The sequence below is a fragment of the Odocoileus virginianus genome, chromosome 2, assembly GCF_023699985.2.
Source record: "Odocoileus virginianus isolate 20LAN1187 ecotype Illinois chromosome 2, Ovbor_1.2, whole genome shotgun sequence".
Taxonomy (NCBI): Eukaryota; Metazoa; Chordata; class Mammalia; order Artiodactyla; family Cervidae; genus Odocoileus; species Odocoileus virginianus.
This window is the reverse complement of record NC_069675.1, coordinates 36108523-36128831: the sequence shown is the minus strand read 5'-3', so window position 1 is coordinate 36128831 and position 20309 is coordinate 36108523. Positions and strand designations below refer to the sequence as shown.

General features: G+C 38.9%; 2 protein-coding genes across 8 annotated transcripts in view; one reads left to right on the top strand and one right to left on the bottom strand.

Annotated features, from left to right (window-relative positions):
* Positions 1-212: 212 nt before the first annotated feature.
* Positions 213-2460, bottom strand: RPS27A (ribosomal protein S27a). The gene is made up of 6 exons (XM_020915112.2): positions 2436-2460; positions 2273-2337; positions 1824-1878; positions 1312-1397; positions 806-937; positions 213-395 (listed from the first exon to the last, which is right to left on the bottom strand). Exons 2-6 carry the CDS (start codon positions 2318-2320, stop codon positions 246-248), a joined length of 471 nt encoding a protein of 156 aa, XP_020770771.1. The 5' UTR covers positions 2321-2337; positions 2436-2460; the 3' UTR covers positions 213-245.
* Positions 2461-2494: 34 nt separating this feature from the next.
* Positions 2495-20309, top strand: part of CLHC1 (clathrin heavy chain linker domain containing 1) — a 38114-nt gene continuing 20299 nt past the window's right edge. Inside the window, exons 1-8 of one of the 7 annotated variants that reach the window (XM_020915106.2) lie at positions 2495-2574; positions 5287-5545; positions 9740-9927; positions 14289-14422; positions 14769-14970; positions 15087-15199; positions 15573-15657; positions 17509-17615. In XM_020915106.2, coding sequence (XP_020770765.1) covers positions 5369-5545; positions 9740-9927; positions 14289-14422; positions 14769-14970; positions 15087-15199; positions 15573-15657; positions 17509-17615 — 1006 coding nt within the window. In that variant the 5' untranslated portion in view covers positions 2495-2574; positions 5287-5368. Of the gene's footprint in view, positions 2575-2794; positions 2909-2930; positions 3383-5286; positions 5546-9739; positions 9928-14288; positions 14423-14768; positions 14971-15086; positions 15200-15572; positions 15658-17508; positions 17616-20309 lie in introns of those variants that run through there. The other 6 variants (XM_020915105.2, XM_020915107.2, XM_020915109.2 and 3 more) reach the window with 6 other exon arrangements.

Below are 20309 nucleotides of genomic sequence, written 5' to 3'. Positions count from 1 at the left end.
TGCTGTTCATTATCCTTCTGATGCACAGGAAGGCCCCTATAACCAAGAATTATCAGTCTAAATGTCAATACTGCTGAGGTCAAAATTAACTGGCTTAAATCTAAACAATTGATACTAAATATAACATAATTCTGTGAAGTACAGGTTACTTTAGAAAATTTGATGCTTAAAGTCCACTTTTAAAAGCAGTGGAATAAAACCCAACATTTAAATGTTAGCTCATATCTTTATTAGCCAATATACAATTACTTGTCTTCTGGTTTGTTGAAACAATAGGTCAGACAACATTTGCCACAGTAATGTCTGTCGAAGTGACTGGCCATAAAAACTCCAGCACCACATTCATCTGAGGGACACTCCCGGCGAAGGCGACTGATTTTGCCATTCTCATCCACCTAAAAAGCAGAAACTTGCTATTAAGATAATCTTGCAACATATTCTGAGATCTGGTTTATAAGTGACTCAAAATATTTACCCTTTAAATTACACAACGATAGTTTTTAGTATTTACAAACCAAAGCATCCCAAATTCTCACCAGTAATTAGTACAAGAAGTTGAGTTTTTAAAGTCCAGCCATGCAAGTGATGGACAGAGTTAAGACCTGAACCCAAACTGACATTAGAATCCCAAGCTTAGCTGAAATGAAATAGCTACAGGTAATCCCCATTACATAAAGCCCAAACACCAAAACAGGAAGAAAAAAAAAAAAAAAAAAAAAACACCAAACTTCTTTAATAAAAGAGTTTGAAACCAGAAATGCAAACAAAATTATTAATCTATAGACAAAAAACTTATTTGGCCCACCTTATAGTATTTCAGAACAGCCAATTTAACCTTCTTTCTCTTATGCTTGTTCTTCTTGGGAGTGGTGTAAGACTTCTTCTTCCTTTTCTTAGCACCACCACGAAGTCTCAACACTAGATGAAGAGTGGACTCCTGTTATTGAACAGAGAATGAAACAGGCTTTAAAAATGGCTACATTAATGCTAGTGTCCAGAGAATGGACAACCAGCATCATGCACCTTCTAACTGGATGTCAAGCACACCCACAGATGATGGAATGTTGGGGGGCAGGGTGGGGATCTCAGTCTTATATAAACTACTATAGAAAGGTTAAAGAACATCATGGGATGCAATGTGCAAAATCCAAAATTTAGGGGACTGTAGCAGCACTTCTCAAATGCTGATAAAGGAATCACCTGGGATACTATTGCTAATTGAATGCTATTCTCCCTACTTTTGAATACTGGTCAAAATTCCCAGTTGTGACATATATTTATACTTAAAGGGCTGCTTTCCTCCAAACAGACCTTTTGAATGTTGTAGTCAGACAAGGTACGTCCATCTTCCAGTTGCTTGCCAGCAAAGATCAGTCTTTGCTGGTCAGGAGGAATTCCTAATGGGAAACAAGTTGAATACATAAGTTAAGTGATGGTAAATTAAGCATATCTGCTCATGATTTACAATCCTGAATCAAGTAAATGGTACTGACAGTCATCAGTGAGTTCTCACTATAGGCAAGGTGTAACTGTAAATGTTTACGCATTTTAATCTCATTTACTCTTAATATACATTAACATAGCCACTTGACAGAAGACGTTGAGTTTAAATTAGCTAGCTCCTTCGAATTCACAGACATGAAACCTAACTGTAGTTTGGCTCCATGCTGATAAACGTTTGCCTACTCTGTTATTCCAAAAGCATTTTCGTAAAACTCGTTTCATTCAGACCTTTTCCCACCCCACAGAGCGAGCAGGTATGTCTAGCGCCTGACAAGAGCCTCTACAGATCAGTTTTTCTGAATCAGAAAATACCAACTTGCCTTCCTTATCCTGGATCTTGGCCTTTACATTTTCTATTGTATCCGAGGGTTCGACCTATGAGTTTTAAAACGCAAACATATCGGTAACAGAGTAAGAACTTGAAAGTTACCAAGGAACCGAGCCGGTGGGGGCCGAAACCCACCTAGGAGAGCCCCAGACGGCGCGGCCGGGCCACACGTGCTCGCGCCCACCTACAAGAGCACCTCCCTCCCACCGCGCGACGCCGGCTCCGGCTACCCTGTCGGAACGCCTAGAAGTGACACACTCGGACTTCAGGCATAGAAAACGCGCCCTAGGCCACGGCTCAACAAACAACGCTTATTTCAAGGTCAGATTTTAGAAGTCCGGCTCACAAACGCGTTGTACGGCGGAAAGCAGCGCCAGTGCCGAGACCCGCCTCAGGCCCTCCCTCCATCAGGCCGCGGCTTCTCCCCGGCCTGGCCCGTACCTCGAGAGTGATGGTCTTCCCCGTCAGGGTCTTCACGAAAATCTGCATCTTGGCGGCGGTTCCACCTGAGGGTGAGGAAAAGGAGGAGACAGATGAGACCCGGAAAAACAGGAGGTGCGATGGCAGGTTACGGGACAGAGCTCGGCCGCATGCACACACTCACCGCAGATGGCGGATCCGAAAGGAAGGCCCCACCCTGGTCCACGAGCTTTCCGGGCGCTCCTGGAGGCCCCGCCTCCTAGGCGGCCACACCAAGTGCCTGAGCACTGTCTCAGCGGCTGTCCAGCCACATGCCAGACCAGGTCGTGACCTCATTTCTCCTCCCTCTAGCTTAGCTTATTTCTTACTTTATCCTCCAGAACTTTCTGGAAATAATAGATTTAAGCAACTTAAAAATGTCTTTAAAAGGCTTTACCCCTGTAGTTGACGTGGCTAAGAGATCCTTTGGGGGTGGGGGGGTGGGGGGTGGAGTTAAAGGGCCTTCATGAGAAAAAGAGAGGAAACGGCAGTGTCTTCTGGGAATTGTAGTTTCCACTGCTTTCTTTTGGCAGGACTACTTGTCCCAAGATGCAGTTCCATACCTCACGGCTCCCTAGTTACTATCGCCTAGCGGTGGGTTTCGAGAAAGGCATTAAGGTGAGGAGGAAGAGGCAAGCGCAGTAATGGTTTCTGGGAGATGGAAACGGGTCAGAAGTGACTAGGAGGGAAGGTTAAGAGGCTGGAGAAGAGCAGGGGGAACCAAAAGTGTCGTCACCCACTAACAGAGGCGGTGAGGGGCTGAGAATCAGCGATCTACTACCAGAAGCTCCCAGGGCCTTCAAGGGAAGGGCCAGCTCCAGGCAACCGGAATAATAGGTGGTGTCCTCAACCCCTTGGGCTCTCCTGGTTTGAGGAAGAGCCTGTATTGTATGTCACTACGCAGTGTGAAAAGGTTTAATATGTTAAAAAGCCTCAGGAGTTTTCAGATTTTCAAATGAAGTCTTATGGGAAAGAAACCCGATGGAAGTTTATTTACTGCAGAATTAACAAGTTTGGACGTTGGGAGTTGTGAAAATCCTAAGAGGATGTTTTTGGAGTATGTGTAGGGTGCTCTCCTGGCAAGGCAGGCGGGTGAGCGAGCTAAACCTTTGCTATGCGTTTGTGTTTAGTCCTGTCCCGGCTCTTTGCGACCCCATATGCTAAGCCGGCCAGGGCCGTCTAACCATGGAATTTTTCAGGTCAAAAATACTAGAATGGGTTGCCATTTCCTTCTCCAGGGGATCTTCCCACCCAGGGATCAAACCCAGGTCTCCTGCAGTGCAGGTAATTTCTTTACCTGCTGAGCCACATGGGAAGCCATGGCCTTTTGCCATATGTACCCTACTAATGTCTTTATCTCTCTGCCGTTCTCTGCTTCCCCATCCCCAAATTCAGGCTTCTTAATTTTCTCTGTCTCCAGTCGTCTGCTAACCCACCTTCACTTTTGCCGCCAAAGTATTCTAAAAAGTAAAAATGATTATGTCATTATGCTATTTCACCTTCAAGATAAAACCCAAATTCCTTAGCGTGATAGTGAACCTCTGCCTTCCTTAGAGCCTAATCTGCCGAAGCCATTTCTCGCTTTGCACTTTATTAACATTGAACTAATTGAAGTTCCTGACATGTCTTTCCTACTTTGGCACTTCTGAAGAATCCATTTCTTCTCTCTGGTACACTCTTCATCCCATATTCTGCCAATTAATCTCCACTTTTACGACAAAACTCCTTGAAAGTTGTTTATACTCATTGTCCCTTTGATTCTTTTCCTTCCATTGACTGAACCCACTTCTGGGGACAGGCTTTTTGTCTCCCCTCCTATTCCAACTGAATAACTGTGGGAATAACCTCCGTGTTGCTAAATTCAATATCCACTTAATCTTCTTTGACCTGTCAGCAGCGTTTGACACAGTGGATCATGCCTTTCCTCTTTGAAGCACTTTCTTCACCTGATTGACTTCCATCCCCGTAGACCCTCTTTTCCAGGCTGTTTTGCTGCTTCCTTCTTATCTACCAGACCTCTAAGCTTTGAAGTGCCCCCAAGGCCCCATCCTTGGATATCTGCTTTGCTTACATTTCCCAGATCTTTTTCCATTCTGTCTCATAACTTTTAAATATCATTTATATGCAGATGACTTATAAACTTCTTTCTCACTTGGACTACTCACTTGAATTCCAGCTTCACAAACTGTCGATTCATCATCTCTAATAGGTGGGCCCAAATGCCTGATTTTATGAAATTGATTGTCCCATCTCATAGAAGGCAATTCCATCTTTTCAGTTGCTGAAGCCAGAAACTTTATGGTCATCCTTGATTATTTTCTCATACCCACATCGCATCCCTCAACAAATCTTTTTGGTTTTATTTTTGATGTATGTGCCGAACACTTCTCACAGCTCTGCTGTTACCACTATTTCAAGCCACCATTATCTTATGCCTGGGCTCTTGTCGTAGCTTCCCAGTAATTCTGTCTTCAACCCTTGTCTTCACGGGGCAGCAGGAGCAATTCTTTGAAAATGTAAGTCAGCTGTCAGTCTTCTGCACACAGTCCTCCAGTAGCTTCCTGTCTCAGTCAGAGTTAAGCCTAAGTTCCTATAAACAAGGCTATCACTCCCACACCAGAATGACTGGAGGCCACAATATTTGACCTTGTTTGTTTTATCAGGATACTTTCAAACTAGTTTTCCCACATGAAGCAAACTAAATGCTAATTAAACTTCTGTTAGAAAATATTAAGTTAAACAAACCATTCGATCTTAAGATACAATTGCTTCTTTAGTAAGAAAAGAGCTTTTTATTGTCTGGTGTTTGGTATTTCTATCCCAGAGGTATAGTATAGCACATGACAGTAGAATTAATTAGACCTGTTCACTCATAGGTCGAAATATTTATGTCATGAGATCCATGAGAGTTTTTTTTTCTGAAACATTTTATTTAGATCCATATTTGACCTAATTTATGTAACGCTTTAGGTTAATTGATTTTTTTTTTCTTTCAGGCTTATCAAAGTTTTGGCTTTGTTGCAAAAGCAAATCAAGACTTAAATTTTCTCTGGCGAACAAGTGTATAGATTGTGACGTATGTCCGTCCAAGAAATAAATAAGCATGCAGTTCTCCCTCCTATCATTAGTAGAAGTGACAAGGAATTTTTGGAAAGAATGCAAAGATACATAATTACAGAAACTGAAAGAGTGTGCTGTAATGAGGAAGGACCTGCTGATGAATATTACATCATATACCGAAATGTTTTTGATAAGGTATCGTAATCCTCTAAGACAGTGGAGTTTTTATGTGGTAGAAATGGTTCATCCTGACAATAATATTCATACCTTAGTAACACCACTGCTTGTTTGACTACTTCATTTATCGGTTTTGGAAAGTTTGTCCAATTTATCAGAAAGGGATGAATGTGAAAAATGCTATGCTGGATTTATATTACTAGACAGTTAACGAGTGTTTTAGTTATCATAGCTTAAGTGCAGGCTATCAGTTTTTGAGCTACAACCTACCTGTGCCTTCAAACATCATTTTGACCTTCCATCTTAAATTATTATCCAATTTGTTAGGAATTGGGCTGTAGCCAGAACCTGGTGATTCTTCTTCGTTTGGGGGTGGTTTGCGGTGTCATTAAAATCTTGGTTTCAATTTGATCTATAATATTGGATTGAGACCCCTCGTGGATTAGAGGTCTAGATAGGGCAGTAAGCAGGCGGCTGGTGCATGCAGGCTCAGTTGCTTCACTCGTGTCCAACTCTTGGTGACCCCGTGGACTGTAGTCCGACAGGCTGCTCTGTCTACAGAATTATCCTGGCAAGAATACTGGAGTGGGTTGCCATTTCCTCCCCCAGAGGATCTTCCAGACCTGAAAAACAGAGGTCAGAAAATGCTGCAGTTTTAGCTTTTGATTTTGCTTTTTAAGATTTTAGAAAAACCATCTTTTCTTTATAAACGATTGCATTATGGCCACCGATCCTCATTTTTTTTAACCTCACTTTTTCTTTTTCACCTATCTTTGAAGATGCCCTGACAGTAAAATAGTGAAATTAGCATCCTTTCCTCCTTACCTGGAAGAAATAATTACTTATGTTAAGACTTCTGTAAACTATTTGTCTCTGAGTTAAACAGCCTTAGGCAAAATAGAACTCTGTTTTTTTTTTTTTTAATTTTTAAGCATTATAACACTGAGTCTTGTTTCTCCTCTAAAATAAAAATAAAATGCCTCACTCTAAGGAAAAATGAGCATAAAGTAGTCATAGATACCTAAGAGTGGAATTAAGAAAATTGATGCCTATCCACTGGGCTTCCCCAATAGCTCAGTTGGTAAAGAATCTGCTTGCGATGCAGGAGACCCTGGTTAGATTCCTGGGTTGGGAAGATTCGTTGGGGGATGGGCTACCTAATCCAGTATTCCTGGGCTTCCCTTGTGGCTCAGCTTAGTCCGTGGGGTCACAAAGAGTCGGACACAACTGAGCGACTTTTACCTCACTTCACTTCACTTCACTTACATATCCATAAAAGTATAAAATGGAAAAGAGAGTCTTTTCTTCCTTTAAAGTCATATAGAAAATCTGTCTTTTAAGAACTGGTACATTGGCAGGTTAGCTTCATTTTATAAGTTGTTATGATCAATGAAATTGTTTTGGTGTTTTAGTCATTAAGGAATGTATTAGGTGAATGTTTAAAGGTAGTGTATTGAATAGATTTTATAAATATCAGAAATCATGCTGAGACTCTACGTGCGTGAAATCAACAAGGGACAGTTATAACTAACATACTTATTTTTGCATATCCAAATGCTAACACTTGTCACAAGTTTTTACACATGAAGAGCTCTCTGCTTTAAATTAGTATAGTTATGGTGAAGTCATTTTGGAGGAGGTGTTGGTAAAATTAATTCAAAGAAAAAAGACAGGAGATTAAATAAAAGGTGATTTCTGTATCTTTAGCCCTTTTCTCCCTACCCCCCCAAGATTTCCATTCGAACTATTTGTACATTATACAGTTATACATTGTATATTGTGAAGAATCCTATTCTTCAAAAGTAAGAGGGGATCTGAAATAGAAATCCTGTGGTATTTAGAGAAACCTTTCTTCTAGCTTCTCAATAAAATAATCTGCATTTCCATTTTCATGTTATTCTAGCACATTTGGTTGTTAATAAACTATTAATGTCTGCCTTCTCTAATCTTCCCTCTCTCTTGGAAGGGTCTAGTTTGGCAAAAGATGAAAGTACCAACTTGCATCTCTGAGTGCTTAGCACCAGAGAACAAGTACCAAATTCCGTTTAAAATCAGAGGTAGAGGATTTGGCTTAGACAACCATGCCTGAATCAAAGCAAGGAGACCTGAGGCTTGTGTAACAAGAATTGAGGGTAGGTTGCAGAGAGAGCCGAGGACTTAATACGCAAAGAAGATCAAGGCTAGGAAGAGTGCGTTTCAGGAGATATGGGTGAATTCTCGAGGCAGCTGGACTCTGGAAAGTGACTGGCCTTTTGTGTTCCTCATGTGTTTTGTGCAAATAGTGTATGTCCCGTGTGTAGGAGCTGAGGTGGAGTGAGTGCTGTTCCTTTTCTCCCTCATGGCTCTGTACCTGGGAAATACGGCACTGTTTTGAAGGAGTTAAGGGAAGCCATAATATGGAGACTGAAACTTGAATGCCTACAGGTCAGGAAGGTCATATGAGAGTTAAGTGGATTGGCTTTAAGAGAATAAGAAAAAAAAAAAAGAGAGAATAAGGAATCATGGGGACTGTGGTGAAATGAAGAAAGAATCCAATTTAAAGCGCCAGCTGACTACTGTCATTAAAGGAATGGGAGTTCCATGTTGGTAGATTCTTCAGAGTTTTCAGGAGAAGCTAAAAATATGGGCTTTGGGTGAAATTTCCTAAATTTTAAAATATTTTGCTGGTCAACCAAAACTATTCTACCTCTAGCATACCAGCTTGCCTCCTTTACTCTAATTCATTTTCTATGCATTCTTAAAAATTCATGAGTGTCTTTCTGAAATCAGTTTCTTCTAGTAAACCCATGGGAGCTGATCATGATGTTATAACAAGTCTGTTTTCGATCCATTAAGATATCTGAGTTGTCTTGGATTGTTGCAGCACATCATAGAGGCTTGTGGAGTGGAGGATAGCAGGGAACAGTGAAATGTTTAGTTTGAAAGACCAGAAATTAATGGTCTCCATTTTACTGAAAATTGCTGGGCAGCAGTCTTGATTTTGGTGGATAGGTAGTTTGGTCATGTCAGAAAGATGACCAGTATCTCCCACTCAGAAATCCTTTAATGGTGCTTGGCATTGATCAATTATCTCCTTATACCAAATTTTTTTTTTTTGCCATACCAGTTTTTTTGCGATCTCAGTTCCCCTCCCCAGAACTGAACCTGGGCCACAGCAGTGAAAGCACAAGTCCTAACCACTGAGCCAGTGGGGAACTCCCCTCCTTATACCATTTCTTGATAGACAGATGTCTTTCTGCATTATTTTTTTCTAGGTATTTTCTAGCTATAGTGGAGTATACTATAAGCTAGATATGTAGCAGGGGTAGAAAGCATAATTGTATCTTTCAGAGGAAATTGTGGATTGGTCACATTTATTCCTTACATCATTTGACACCTTCTGAAATTCTCATGAGTTGGCAACCATAGATTATTTTTAATGTTTTTGTTTTTTAACCTTTTTAAAGTGTTTATTAGTTATTATTGCTTTTTCATTTGGGTAATGCCTACACAAGGTTAACCAGAGAAAAAGAAAGAAAAATAAAGTAAAAAACCAATAAGCAGAGTATACAATGAAGTCAGGTCCTTCTCATTTTAGAATCTACTTACCCTTTCTTTCTCCATAGTTTTCTTCTTCCCTCCTCTGTAGGTTTCTATTTTCTTCCATTATTGTTCCAGAGATATTATGTACATAAACGTCATTTTAAACCATGAATATAAGATGTGAAGGGTTTTCTACAATTGTACTTGACATCTTGGGGATAGAAATGCAGTTTGGTAATTGAGATTATTGATCAACAGGAGCAGATGGGTTAGAACAGGGAGATGAAGGGAGTCCAGGATTTTAAGGTCTGAATGAAGTCAGAGACTAGATTTGGAGATAGTGAGGGATGATATGTAATTGTATTTAAGAGATCCAGAGTTGGGATAGTTAGACCTGGTATTGGTTTTAACTGACTTCATATAATGTATGTGTTAATTCCTGAGTAGAGCAAAAAAAATTTTTTCTCATATTTAAGCTCACAGAATTGTAATGGCTCACAAAGATCATATATTCAGTAACCGTGAACTGTCTTTAATATCCAGGCAATATTACATGTAAGTGCAAGCTCAAATTGTCTAATTGCCCATCATTTCATTAAAAAAAATTATAATGCTATTTGCAAGGCTTTTGATCTATATAGTCTTCTAGAAAAAAATTCAGTACCATAGACAGAAAAAATCATGTTTCAGGTAATAGAATATGTCACTGCATACAAATCCATTCTTACTTCAATCAAAAAAGAATATGACACGTTTATTGAGACAATAAAGAAAGGCCAAAGAACTGCATTTTATCTTCATGGAAAACTTAGAGTTTTGGCAGGAGAGCCCACAGCATTGGTATATCACAGGAAGAGAATAGCCCAACTTCAAGCAAAGTAAGTATATTCGTAAGTAGCCCTAAAGGTGATAACTGCTACTTGGTTTTATTAACTAGCCATTGTAACTATAACCAGTGATTCTTAGTCATCTTCAACTTTGATTTTATTTTAAAGCCATGTTTTTATGTTACCCTTTCTATTGAAGTTACTGTCTTTTTACTTGAAAAATAGTATTAATTCAGTTTGAGAATTTTATAATGTCTCAGGATAATTGGAGGCACATTGTAGTTTTGTAAAATGAAGGATGCAGATAATTGCTCCAGGTAATTTCTTTCGTGGAAGGTTTAATAGTATAATTCCATGATTACCATCTGAAATAGATCACTTACTCTTGTGATGCACAAAAGTAAGTAACCTACTGGGAGAGGATAAAACTCACTCTCGATGAACAGTCTCAGACTTTCAGTGTTCCATTTGGTGATTGATGGGTAAATTATTCTTATAGATAATTTCAAGTCAGCCAGGAAAATTATGTGAAATTTGACCTCCATTTTTGGTTATGTAGCTGGCAAGAGGTTGGGATCACTTCTTGTTGGGACAAAATGCTACATAAAATAGTAAAATAAATTTTTTTTTTTTTGCAAAAGGGACAGGAGGCTGATAAGATAGTAACAGAAATATTAGGGCAAAATCAGAAAACGAAAGATAGAGGAGCACTAAAGCTTCTTTAACCCTGAAAGCATTTATTAAAACTTGTGACCATGAGCTTTAGTTTTTACTGTGGCACAGAGGTATAAAAGATAGAGCCTGGCATCTGTCTGCCCAATGGATGTAGTCTACTGGGAAGTCTTCCCCATGTAAAGCTGAGATGATTAAGGGCTACACCCTGAAGAGTGAACAAGAGGTAAATTGCTCCACTTTTGGGGACTGCATGGAAAATTGCCTTCTGCTTATCAGACTGCTAACAGATTCAGGGCCTATTTTTGGAGTGATGAAGTGTTCAGGAACTAAAAATGGTAGTATTTTCACAGCACTTTGAATATGCTAAAATTTACTGAATTGAACACTTTAAAAGGATGAATTTTAAGGTATACAAACTATATATCAATAAAGCTACTATAAAAAAAGTCTTGGAGGATAGAGTGAGAAAGTTATTATGTCTAATCATAACTCAAAGAGGAGAATATGAGACAGACACTGTTTGAAAAAAAAAATGGCTGAGAGTTTTCTAGATTTAGTGAAAGATACCAATTCACAGATTCTGGAAGACCAAAGAATCCCATTGTAAGTAATAAATACTCAGCTAGATTAATTGTACTGAAATTGTCAAGGATAAGGAGATCATAAAAGTAGCTATGGAAAGGAAAACTGGGTACCTTCTAATCTGTGTTATAGCATGTATTGGAGCTTAATTCCTTTTTATGGCTGAATAATATTCCACTGTATGTATATACCATATTTCATCTACTTATCTGTTGATGGGTACTTGAATTTTTTCCACCATAGGCTATTGTGACTTGTGCCACCATGAGCATTCTTGTACAAGAGTCTGTTGAGTCCCTGCTTTCAATTTTTTTGAAAGTCCATTGACTTTTAACATGTCTTTCTTACTAAAGCACAACTATTAATATTTGGATGAAAACCAGGGACATTTTATCTCCACAGCCCCTCTTTCATAAATACTTCAGGCTCTTACTCTGAGCTGTCTGTAGTTACCAAGAATTCTGTATAATACTGAGACTGGATAGCAGTTATCTACTGACAAACTTGTTTTTATTGTATGAGCAACCAGGGAAGCCCTGACAAACTTGTTTTTAATTGCCAAAAACCCTGTAACACTTATGTATCTAGCCGATTTTAATCTATTATTTCTTTCCTGGGCCAAAGTATTGGTGATAAACCAGGAAGTAAATTTCAAATAATGGTTTAAAGAAGTTTTTATCTATTTCCTGGTTTTTAAAATTACCATTTGTGGATGAACTCAGTTTTATCTCAGAGTGCTGTCATTCCTCTAGCTCTAGGATCAAAATTAATGGAGTAGGCTAAATAATGGTCCCCAAAGAAATAGGTTCTAGTCCTGAGAACCTGGACATGTTACTTTATTTATAAAAAGGGTCTTTGCAGATATGATTACATTATGATTACATTAATGTAATTAAGGATTACATCAAGGATCTTGCCCCAAGGAAATTATATTGGATTAGCCGGGTGGACCCTAAATCCCATCGCAGGTGTCCTTATAACAGAGTGGTAAGAGGGAGCATTGTCACAGACACACTTGGGGAGAAGGTGTCATGACCTCGGAGGTAGAGACTGAAGTATGCAGCCACTGAAGGCCGGTTGCCTGCCCTCAAAAGTTGGAAGAGGCAAAGAATTGATTCTCCCCTAGAGCTTCTAGAGGAAGCATGAACTCAAAATAACAAATTTTGACCCAGTAATACTATTAAAAGTGAAAGTGAAGTCACTCAGTCATGTCTGACTCTTTGCGACCCCATGGACTGTAGCCCACCAGGCTCCTCCGTCCATGGGATTCTCCAGGCAAAAATACTGGAGTGGGTTGCCATTTCCTTCTCTAGGGATCTTCCTGACCCAGGGATCGAACCCAGGTCTCCCGCATTGCAGGCAAACACTTTACCCTCTGAGCCACCATTAGGTTGGTGCAAAAGTAACTGTTGTTTTTGCATTGTTGAAATTTGCTGTTTGATATTGGAATACATTCTTAAATAAATGTGGTTATGTTACACATCATTTTAATGTGCATTTCTCACTTTGTGTTTTTTTGCTAATGACATTGCTTGCTGTTTATTTTATATTTATTTTAGACTATGGAAAGCTAATGACATTGCTTGCTGTTTATTTTATATTTATTTTAGACTATGGAAATGATTTTAGACTAAAAATTCAGGTGATTTTCTTACTTGAGTTCAAAATTGGCTGTAAAACAGTGCAGACAACTCACAGCATCAACAGTGCTTTTGGCCCAGGATGTACTAACAAACATACAGTGCAGTGGTGGTTCAAGAAGTTTTTGCAAAGGAAATGAGAGCCTTGAAGGTGAGGAGCATGGTGGCCGGCCATTGGAAGTTGACCAGGATCACTTGAGAGCCTTCTTTAAAGCTGACCACATGAACAGCTGCATGAGAAGTTGCCAAAGAACTCAACGTTGACCATTCTATGGTTGTTGGGCATTTGAAGCAAATTGGAAAGGTGAAAAAACTTGATAAGTGGGTGCCTCATGAGCTGACCGTAAATCAAAAAAATTGTCGTTTTGAAGTGTCTTCTTTTATTTTCTACTACAACAATGGACCATTTTTTGATTGGATTGTGATGTGTGACAAAAAGTGGATTTTACTAATATACGACACGTGGCAATGACCAGCTCAGTGGTCGGACGAGAAACTCCAAAGCACTTGCCAAAGCCAAACTTGCACCAAAAAATGTCATGATCACTGGTGGTCTGCTGCCTGTCAGACCCACTACAGCTTTCTGAATCCCAGCGAAACCATTACATCTGAGAAGTATGCTCAGTAAATTCATGAGATGCACCAAGAACGGCTGAAGCCAGCATTGGTCAACAGAAAAGGACTGATTCTTCTCCACAACCATGTCTGACTGTACATCACACAACCAGCACTTCAAAAGTTAAAGGAATTGGGCTACAAAATTTTGCCTCATCCGCCATATTCACCTGACCTCTCACCAACCAACTACCACTTCTTTAAGCATCTCAACAACCTTTTGCAGGGAAAATGCTTCCACAACCAGTAGGATGCAGAAAATGCTTTCCAAAAGTTCATTGAATCCCAAAACACAGATTTTTACACTACAGAAATAAACGAACATTTCTCATTGACAAAAATGTGTTGATTGTAATTGGTTCCTATTTTGATTAAGAAATGTGTTTGAGCCTAGTTGTAATGATTTAAAATTCATGGTCTGAAACAGCAATTACATTTGCACCAACCTAATAATATTGGACTTCTGGGCTCCAGAACTATGAAAGAACAGATTTCTGTTGTTTTAAGCCACCAAGTTTGTGGTATTTTGTGATAGCAGCCACAGGAAACTAATATGATTACTTAACAAAAATGATTTTTAAATTGCAAAGGTAATTTTTAACTAAATGGAATGGACTTAGTACTTTGTGGCCAGATTATTCTATTTAACATTTACAAATTTCCAGTGAGGTTACAAATCATGGTCAGTATAAGATTTTATTGATGCTTTGAAAGAGAATGGTTTCTCACTTATGAAGTTAGTTAACTTCTTAGGCATTGTTTTGTAAACTTTCACCCACATTGATAATGGTACAAAATGATAATTAGCTAAATTAAAGTAATAATTTAACCTGTTTTACTTTGAATGGTATAATTAAATAGTTGAAAGAAACATATTAAAAAAGCCTTTCTGATTTTCAGGATGGGACTTATTGAAAATAATTCCTCAAAGATTCAATTGCAGATAAATGAAATGAAACAAGTCAGGGCAAAGTATGACACAAAAGAAGAACAACATTGTACTTGCTACAAAGAGCCTTTAAAACCTATCCCAGGTACAGTATTTTGTTTAAAATATTTGTGAGAAATTCCAGTTGTTAGCATGTGGAATCTTCCCAGACCAGAGATCAAACCTGTGTCCCCTACATTTGCTGGCAGATTCTTAACCATTGGACCACCAGCAAAGTCCCTTCATTAAGTCTTCAGTGATGATTTGTTTAAAACTTCCAGCCATTTAGAAATGTGTGCTAATGTTCAGTAATCTACAAGTTCGTGCTGCCATTTAATTATTTCTTAACACAGACAACCATCTGACCTGTTTTATTAATACTAAGACTTGCCCTTTGAGCACAGGCGTCCTGCATACGGCTTGTCTTGTTTGATTTGTTCCCTTTCCCTTAGGCATGACTCTCCAAGAATCCGTCAGTTTGGATGCTCTCACTAAATACTTGAAACATCTTGAAGGTAAATACGCAGAAATTGAAGAACTTATGTCCAAAAAATATGTACCCATTCAGAGGAAGGCAGATTTAGATGAGGAAATGACTGTGGTATTAGAACGGCGAGATTCAACTGAAAATTTGAACAATGAATTACAGTTTAGGTATGAAAGTTGCATCTATGTTTTAAAAGTTTGAAGCTTTTATTTGTGTTGATTTTAATATTCCACTATTTGATTTTAGGTTCAGTATGTCATTAATGTTTTTTTTATCTTTATAGTCATCAAAGACTGCAGGTTATTTCACAAGCACTTACTTTGTGGGTAAAATCTGATAGGAGCAGATCATTTCAAGACATCGTGGAGAACATTCAGAAAAGTAAAGATTTACACGGTAGATGATCTGTATTTTTTAAGTATCATAAATAATGGAAAACATTTTGTTTCCCCTTGAAAACTGAAGAATGGGGATTTTCCTAGGCTGAGTTTTAAAAATGTACTTACTTTTGTTAGGGCTCTGTTACCCTATGGGCTTCTTCCTTCAGCAGTTGGCAGATAATCTGTAAAGAGTAAACTTGGTTAGCCAGGGAGAGAATATCTGAAAATCTACCTGAAAATAAGGAAGCAAGAGATGGGGAGGCCATTCAGTTTAGGAAGAGGTTGATACTGTTAGAACTATAGCATTAGATTGTTGGTATTAAACATTTATGTTTGTTGTTTTTATTGATTGATAACCTTAAGTATCATGATGCTGTTAATATTTACAGATAAACAAGGCATTGTTGAAGAACTACTTGAAGAAGACCCAAGCAAGGCAAAAGAAACTGAAATTTTGCTGTACTTCATTGAAAGGCAAATATTTTAAAAGCTTTGATCTTCCTTAAGCTATTATAGCATTTATTTAATACTTAAATGCTTACTCAATATTTAGCATTTTTTAGCATCTTTTTGAGCTGTAGTCTCTAGTTTTTGTATTTTTTAAATGCAACTCTAGTAGACAAATTAGAAAATAAACTAGAATTTTTAGAATATAGATTCTTTATGAAAATATATACCAGATTGATGGTCTCAGATTTTATGGGAGGTACAGCTGGACTATAGTGTTAAGTTTTATTTATGTTTTTCTTGTATTCCCTAACCATTGACCTGATCTTACAGAATGTTTTTGAGAGCATCTTCTTCTATTTGTCTGTTTATTTCTGCCTGCATCAGTTGGGTGTTTGTCGCCGTGTGTGGGCTTCCTCTAGTTGCAGAGAGCTGGGGCTGCTCTTCGTCGTGGTGCGTGGGCTTCTCATTCCCGTGGCTTCTCCTGCTGTGCAGACAGGCCCTAGGGCACGTGGGCTTTGCGCACTCGCACTGCAGCAGTTGTGGTGTGTGGGCCTCGTTGGCCCTCGACATGTTGGATCCTCCTAGATCAGGGATCGAACTCATGTCCCCTGCGTTAACAGGTGGATTCTTAACCACTGGACCACCAGGGAAGCCCAGGAACATCTTCTTGAATCAGATTATCCAAGCCAATTTAATCCTTCTTTTCCTCATTTGTATCCTATGACATATTAGGAAGGCATATTTCTCTCTAATATGTGTTAAATTATTATATAGTGTATAGTAAATGCTTAAAGAGGTCTGACTTTATTCTTTTTAAAAAATTTTTTAAATTGGAGGATAATTGCTTTACAATGTTGTGTTGGTTTCTGCCATAAAACAGCATGAATCAGCCATAAATATATGTTTGTCCCCTCCCTCTTGAATCTCCTTCCCACCCCCATAAGTCTTTAAGAGGTTAATTCATAGGCTATGAGGCCAATCTGTAATGAATATATGTAAAATTCCTAGTCTTCTATGTTAAACAGTTTTCTCTTGTTGATTTGCCTGTTGATATGATATAAAGACGGGGTAAAGATCATTTTGAGGGGCCCCAAAGCCTGGATTGTTTTCTCATGCTCTATGCTTCTCTAAGTCTCCCAGCTTCAGATGTGAGAGAAAAACCCCGAGGATAAAAGTTTTATGTATTTTGCTTAATATTACTTTGGTGTTTTTCCTCTTCTGAGGTTCCACATTCATTTGCAACACTCTTTAAATCCTATTTGGCATAATTTTATTAATAGTCAGGTAAGGGTTGAGCTGGAGACATTTTGCCCTAGGAAGAGGAGTAGAAGCTTAAGCTCTCTGAACTATTATCTTTTCTTCTTTCATTCAGTCTCACATTCAGTCAGGAGTCTGATTACTGGTGGAACAACTTATGCTTCTGAATACCAAGGACTCCTCTTGATTTTCCGCTTTGGCAGCCTTTAAATTCAATTAATATTTACTCTACATTGAGCCTCTAAGCAGATTGCCCTTCTTTCCCCTGGTTCCCCTCTTCTGGAGATGATATGAGAGGAAAAAAAAAAATCTGAGCTCATTATAAATTCAGTGAAGTTCTTTCCATTTCCTATGGATTGTTCTAAGTACTATAAGAATAAGGTACATAATCAGGTTCAAGTCACCTGGCAGGTAAGAATCTTCTTCTGAAGCTACAAAAAATAATATTAGGGAAGGGAGTGAAAGAATATCTTATAGAGTAAATGGATCTAGTTGTAGTTTATCAGAGGTGCTTTTTTTGTATTACTATACTACTATGTTTAATTTGTATCAGACATTTCTAATCAGTTTTCTTTACTTTTTTTGTATACTATTATATAATGAAATGCATGACTGTAGGTTCAATGAATTAATCTCACTTGGGGAATATGAAAAGGCAGTTTATTTTGCAGTGAATGGTCCTAGAAGAATTCTTCACAACATTGGGACAGTGAATAAATTTAAGGGTAAGCATTTCTCTCTGAATCTTACATATATATGCTAATTATATTTTTTTTCCCCCTGATAGAATGGTATGAGTATTGAACTGGGAAATAAGATGTAGGCTCCAGCCCTATATCTATCATTTATTCAGTTTCCTTACCTATAACATTAAGGAGTTTGATTAGATTTTCCAAATTAAGTTATGAAATGTTTCAAGTGTACAGAAAAGTATGAATAACAGCAAGGATTGAGGGCAAGAGGAGAAGAGGGCAGCAGAGGGTGAGATGGTTGGATGGCATCACCGACTCAATGGACATGAGTTTGAGCAAACTCTCGGGAATAGCGAAGGACAGGGAAGCCTGGTGTGCTGCAGTTCATGGGGTCCCAAAGAGTCAGAAACAGCTTAACAACTGAACAATAACAATTCACTATCAAGCTTAAAAATGTTAATATTTTGTCAGGTTTGCTCCACTTCCTTTAAAAGCAGCTTTGTTGTACCGAGTCAACATACATTCAATAAATTGTACATTGTTAAAGTGTACAGTTTGTTAGCTTTTGACATATGTATCCTCCAGAAGTTCCCTCTTTGTCCTCAGTGATCCCTCTCTAAATCATATCCCTTAACGATTATACAGTGGAAGTGACAAATATATTCAAGGGATTAGATATGATAGAGTGCCTGTAGAAGTATGGATGGAGGTTCGTGACATTGTACAGGAGGCAGTGATCAAGATCATCCCCAAGAAAAGAAACGCAAAAAAGCAAAATGGTTGTCTGAGGAGGCCTTACAAATAGCTGAGAAAAGAAGAGAAGCTAAAGGCAAAGGAGAAAAGGAAAGATATACCCATTTGAATGCAGAGTTCCAAAGAATAGCAAGGAGAGATAAGAAAGCCTTCCTCAGCAATCAATGCAAATAGAGGAAAACAATAGAATGGGAAAGACTAGAGATCTCTTCAAGAAAATTAGAGATACCAAGGGAACATTTCATGCAAAGATGGGCACAATAAAGGACAGAAGTGTTATGGACCTAACAGAAGCAGAAGATATTAAGAAGAGGTGACAAGAATACACAGAAGAGCTATACAAAAAAGATCACACTCACCTAGAGCCAGACATCCTGGAATGTGAAGTCAAGTGGGCCTTAGGAAGCATCACTACGAACAAAGCTAGTGGAGGTGATGTAATCCTATTTCAAATCCTAAAAGATGATGCTGTTGAAAGTGTTGCACTCAATATGCCAGCAAATTTGGAAAACTCAGCAGTGGCCACAGGACTGGAAAAGGTCAGTTTTCATTCCAATCCCTAAGAAAGGCAATGACAAAGAATGTTCAAACTACCGCACAATTGCACTCATCTCACACACACTAGCAAAGTAATGCTCAAAATTCTCCAAGCCAGGCTTTAACAGTACGTGAACCATGAGTTTCCAGATGTTCAAGCTGGATTTGGAAAAGGCAGAGGAACCAGAGATCAAATTCCCAACATCCATTGGATCATTGAAAAAGCAAGAGAGTTCCAGAAAAACACCTACTTCTGCCTTATTGACTATGCCAAAACCTTTGACTGTGTGGATCACAATAAACTGCGGAAAATTCTCAAAGAGATGGGAATACCAGACCACCTGACCTGCCTCCTGAGAAATCTGTATGCAGGTCAAGAAGCAACAGTTAGAACTGGACATGGAACAACAGACTGATTCCAAATTGGGAAAGGGGTAGGTCAAGGCTGTATATTGTCATCCTGCTTATTTAACTTATGTGCAGAGTACATCGTGGGAAATGCCGGGCTGGATGAAGTAAAAGCTGGAAACAAGATTGCCGGGAGAAATATCAATAACCTCAAGTATGCAGATGACACCACCCTTATGGCAGAAAGTGAAGAAGAACTAAAGAGCCTCTTGATGAAAGAGGAGAGTGAAAAATCTGGCCTAAAACTCAGCATTCAAAAAACTAAGATCATGGCATCTGGTCCCATCACTTCATGGCAAATCAATGGGGAGACAATGGAAACAGTGAGAAACATTATTTTTGGGGGCTCCAAAATCACTGCAGATGGTGACCACAGCCATGAAATTAAAAGACACTTGCTCTTTGGAAGAAAAGTTATGACCAACTTAGATAGCATGTTAAAAAGCAGAGACATTACTTTGCCAACAAAGGTCCATCTAGTCAAAGCTTTGGTTTGTCCAGTGGCCCTGTGTGGATGTGAGAGTTGGACCATAAAGAAAGGTAAGCATCGAAGAAATGAACTGTGGTGTTGGAGAAGACTCTTGAGAATCCCTTGGACTACAAGGAGATCCAACCAGTCCATCCTAAAAGAAATCAGTCCTGAATATTCATTGGAAGGACTGATGCTGAAGCTGAAATTCCAATACTTTGGTCACCTGTTGCAAAAAACTGACTCACTGGAAAAAACCCTGAAGCTGGGAAAGATTGAAGGCGAGAGGAGAAGGGGATGACAGAGGATGAGGTGGTTGGATGGCATCACCGACTCAATGGACATGAGTTTGAGCAAGCTCCAGGAGTTGGTGAAGGACAGGGAAGCATGGTGTGCTGCAGTCCATGGGGTTGCGAAGAGTTGGACATGACTGAGCAACTGAACTGAACTGAACTGATACCTCTTTCCCACTACTCCCCTCCCCGTCACTGGTCTCTCTCACATGGCTTCTCTCCAGTCCCCAGGCAACTACTTATCTGCTATCAATCACCAAAGATTAG

Coding starts and splice junctions, on each gene's coding strand:
- RPS27A (XM_020915112.2), bottom strand. CDS start 2,320: ATGCAGATTTTCGTGAAGACCCTGACGGGGAAGACCATCACTCTCGAG. Junction 1,398..1,823: donor CAAGATCCAGGATAAGGAAG/GCAAGTTGGTAT, acceptor GTTTCCCATTAG/GAATTCCTCCTGACCAGCAA. Junction 938..1,311: donor CTGACTACAACATTCAAAAG/GTCTGTTTGGAG, acceptor GTTCAATAACAG/GAGTCCACTCTTCATCTAGT.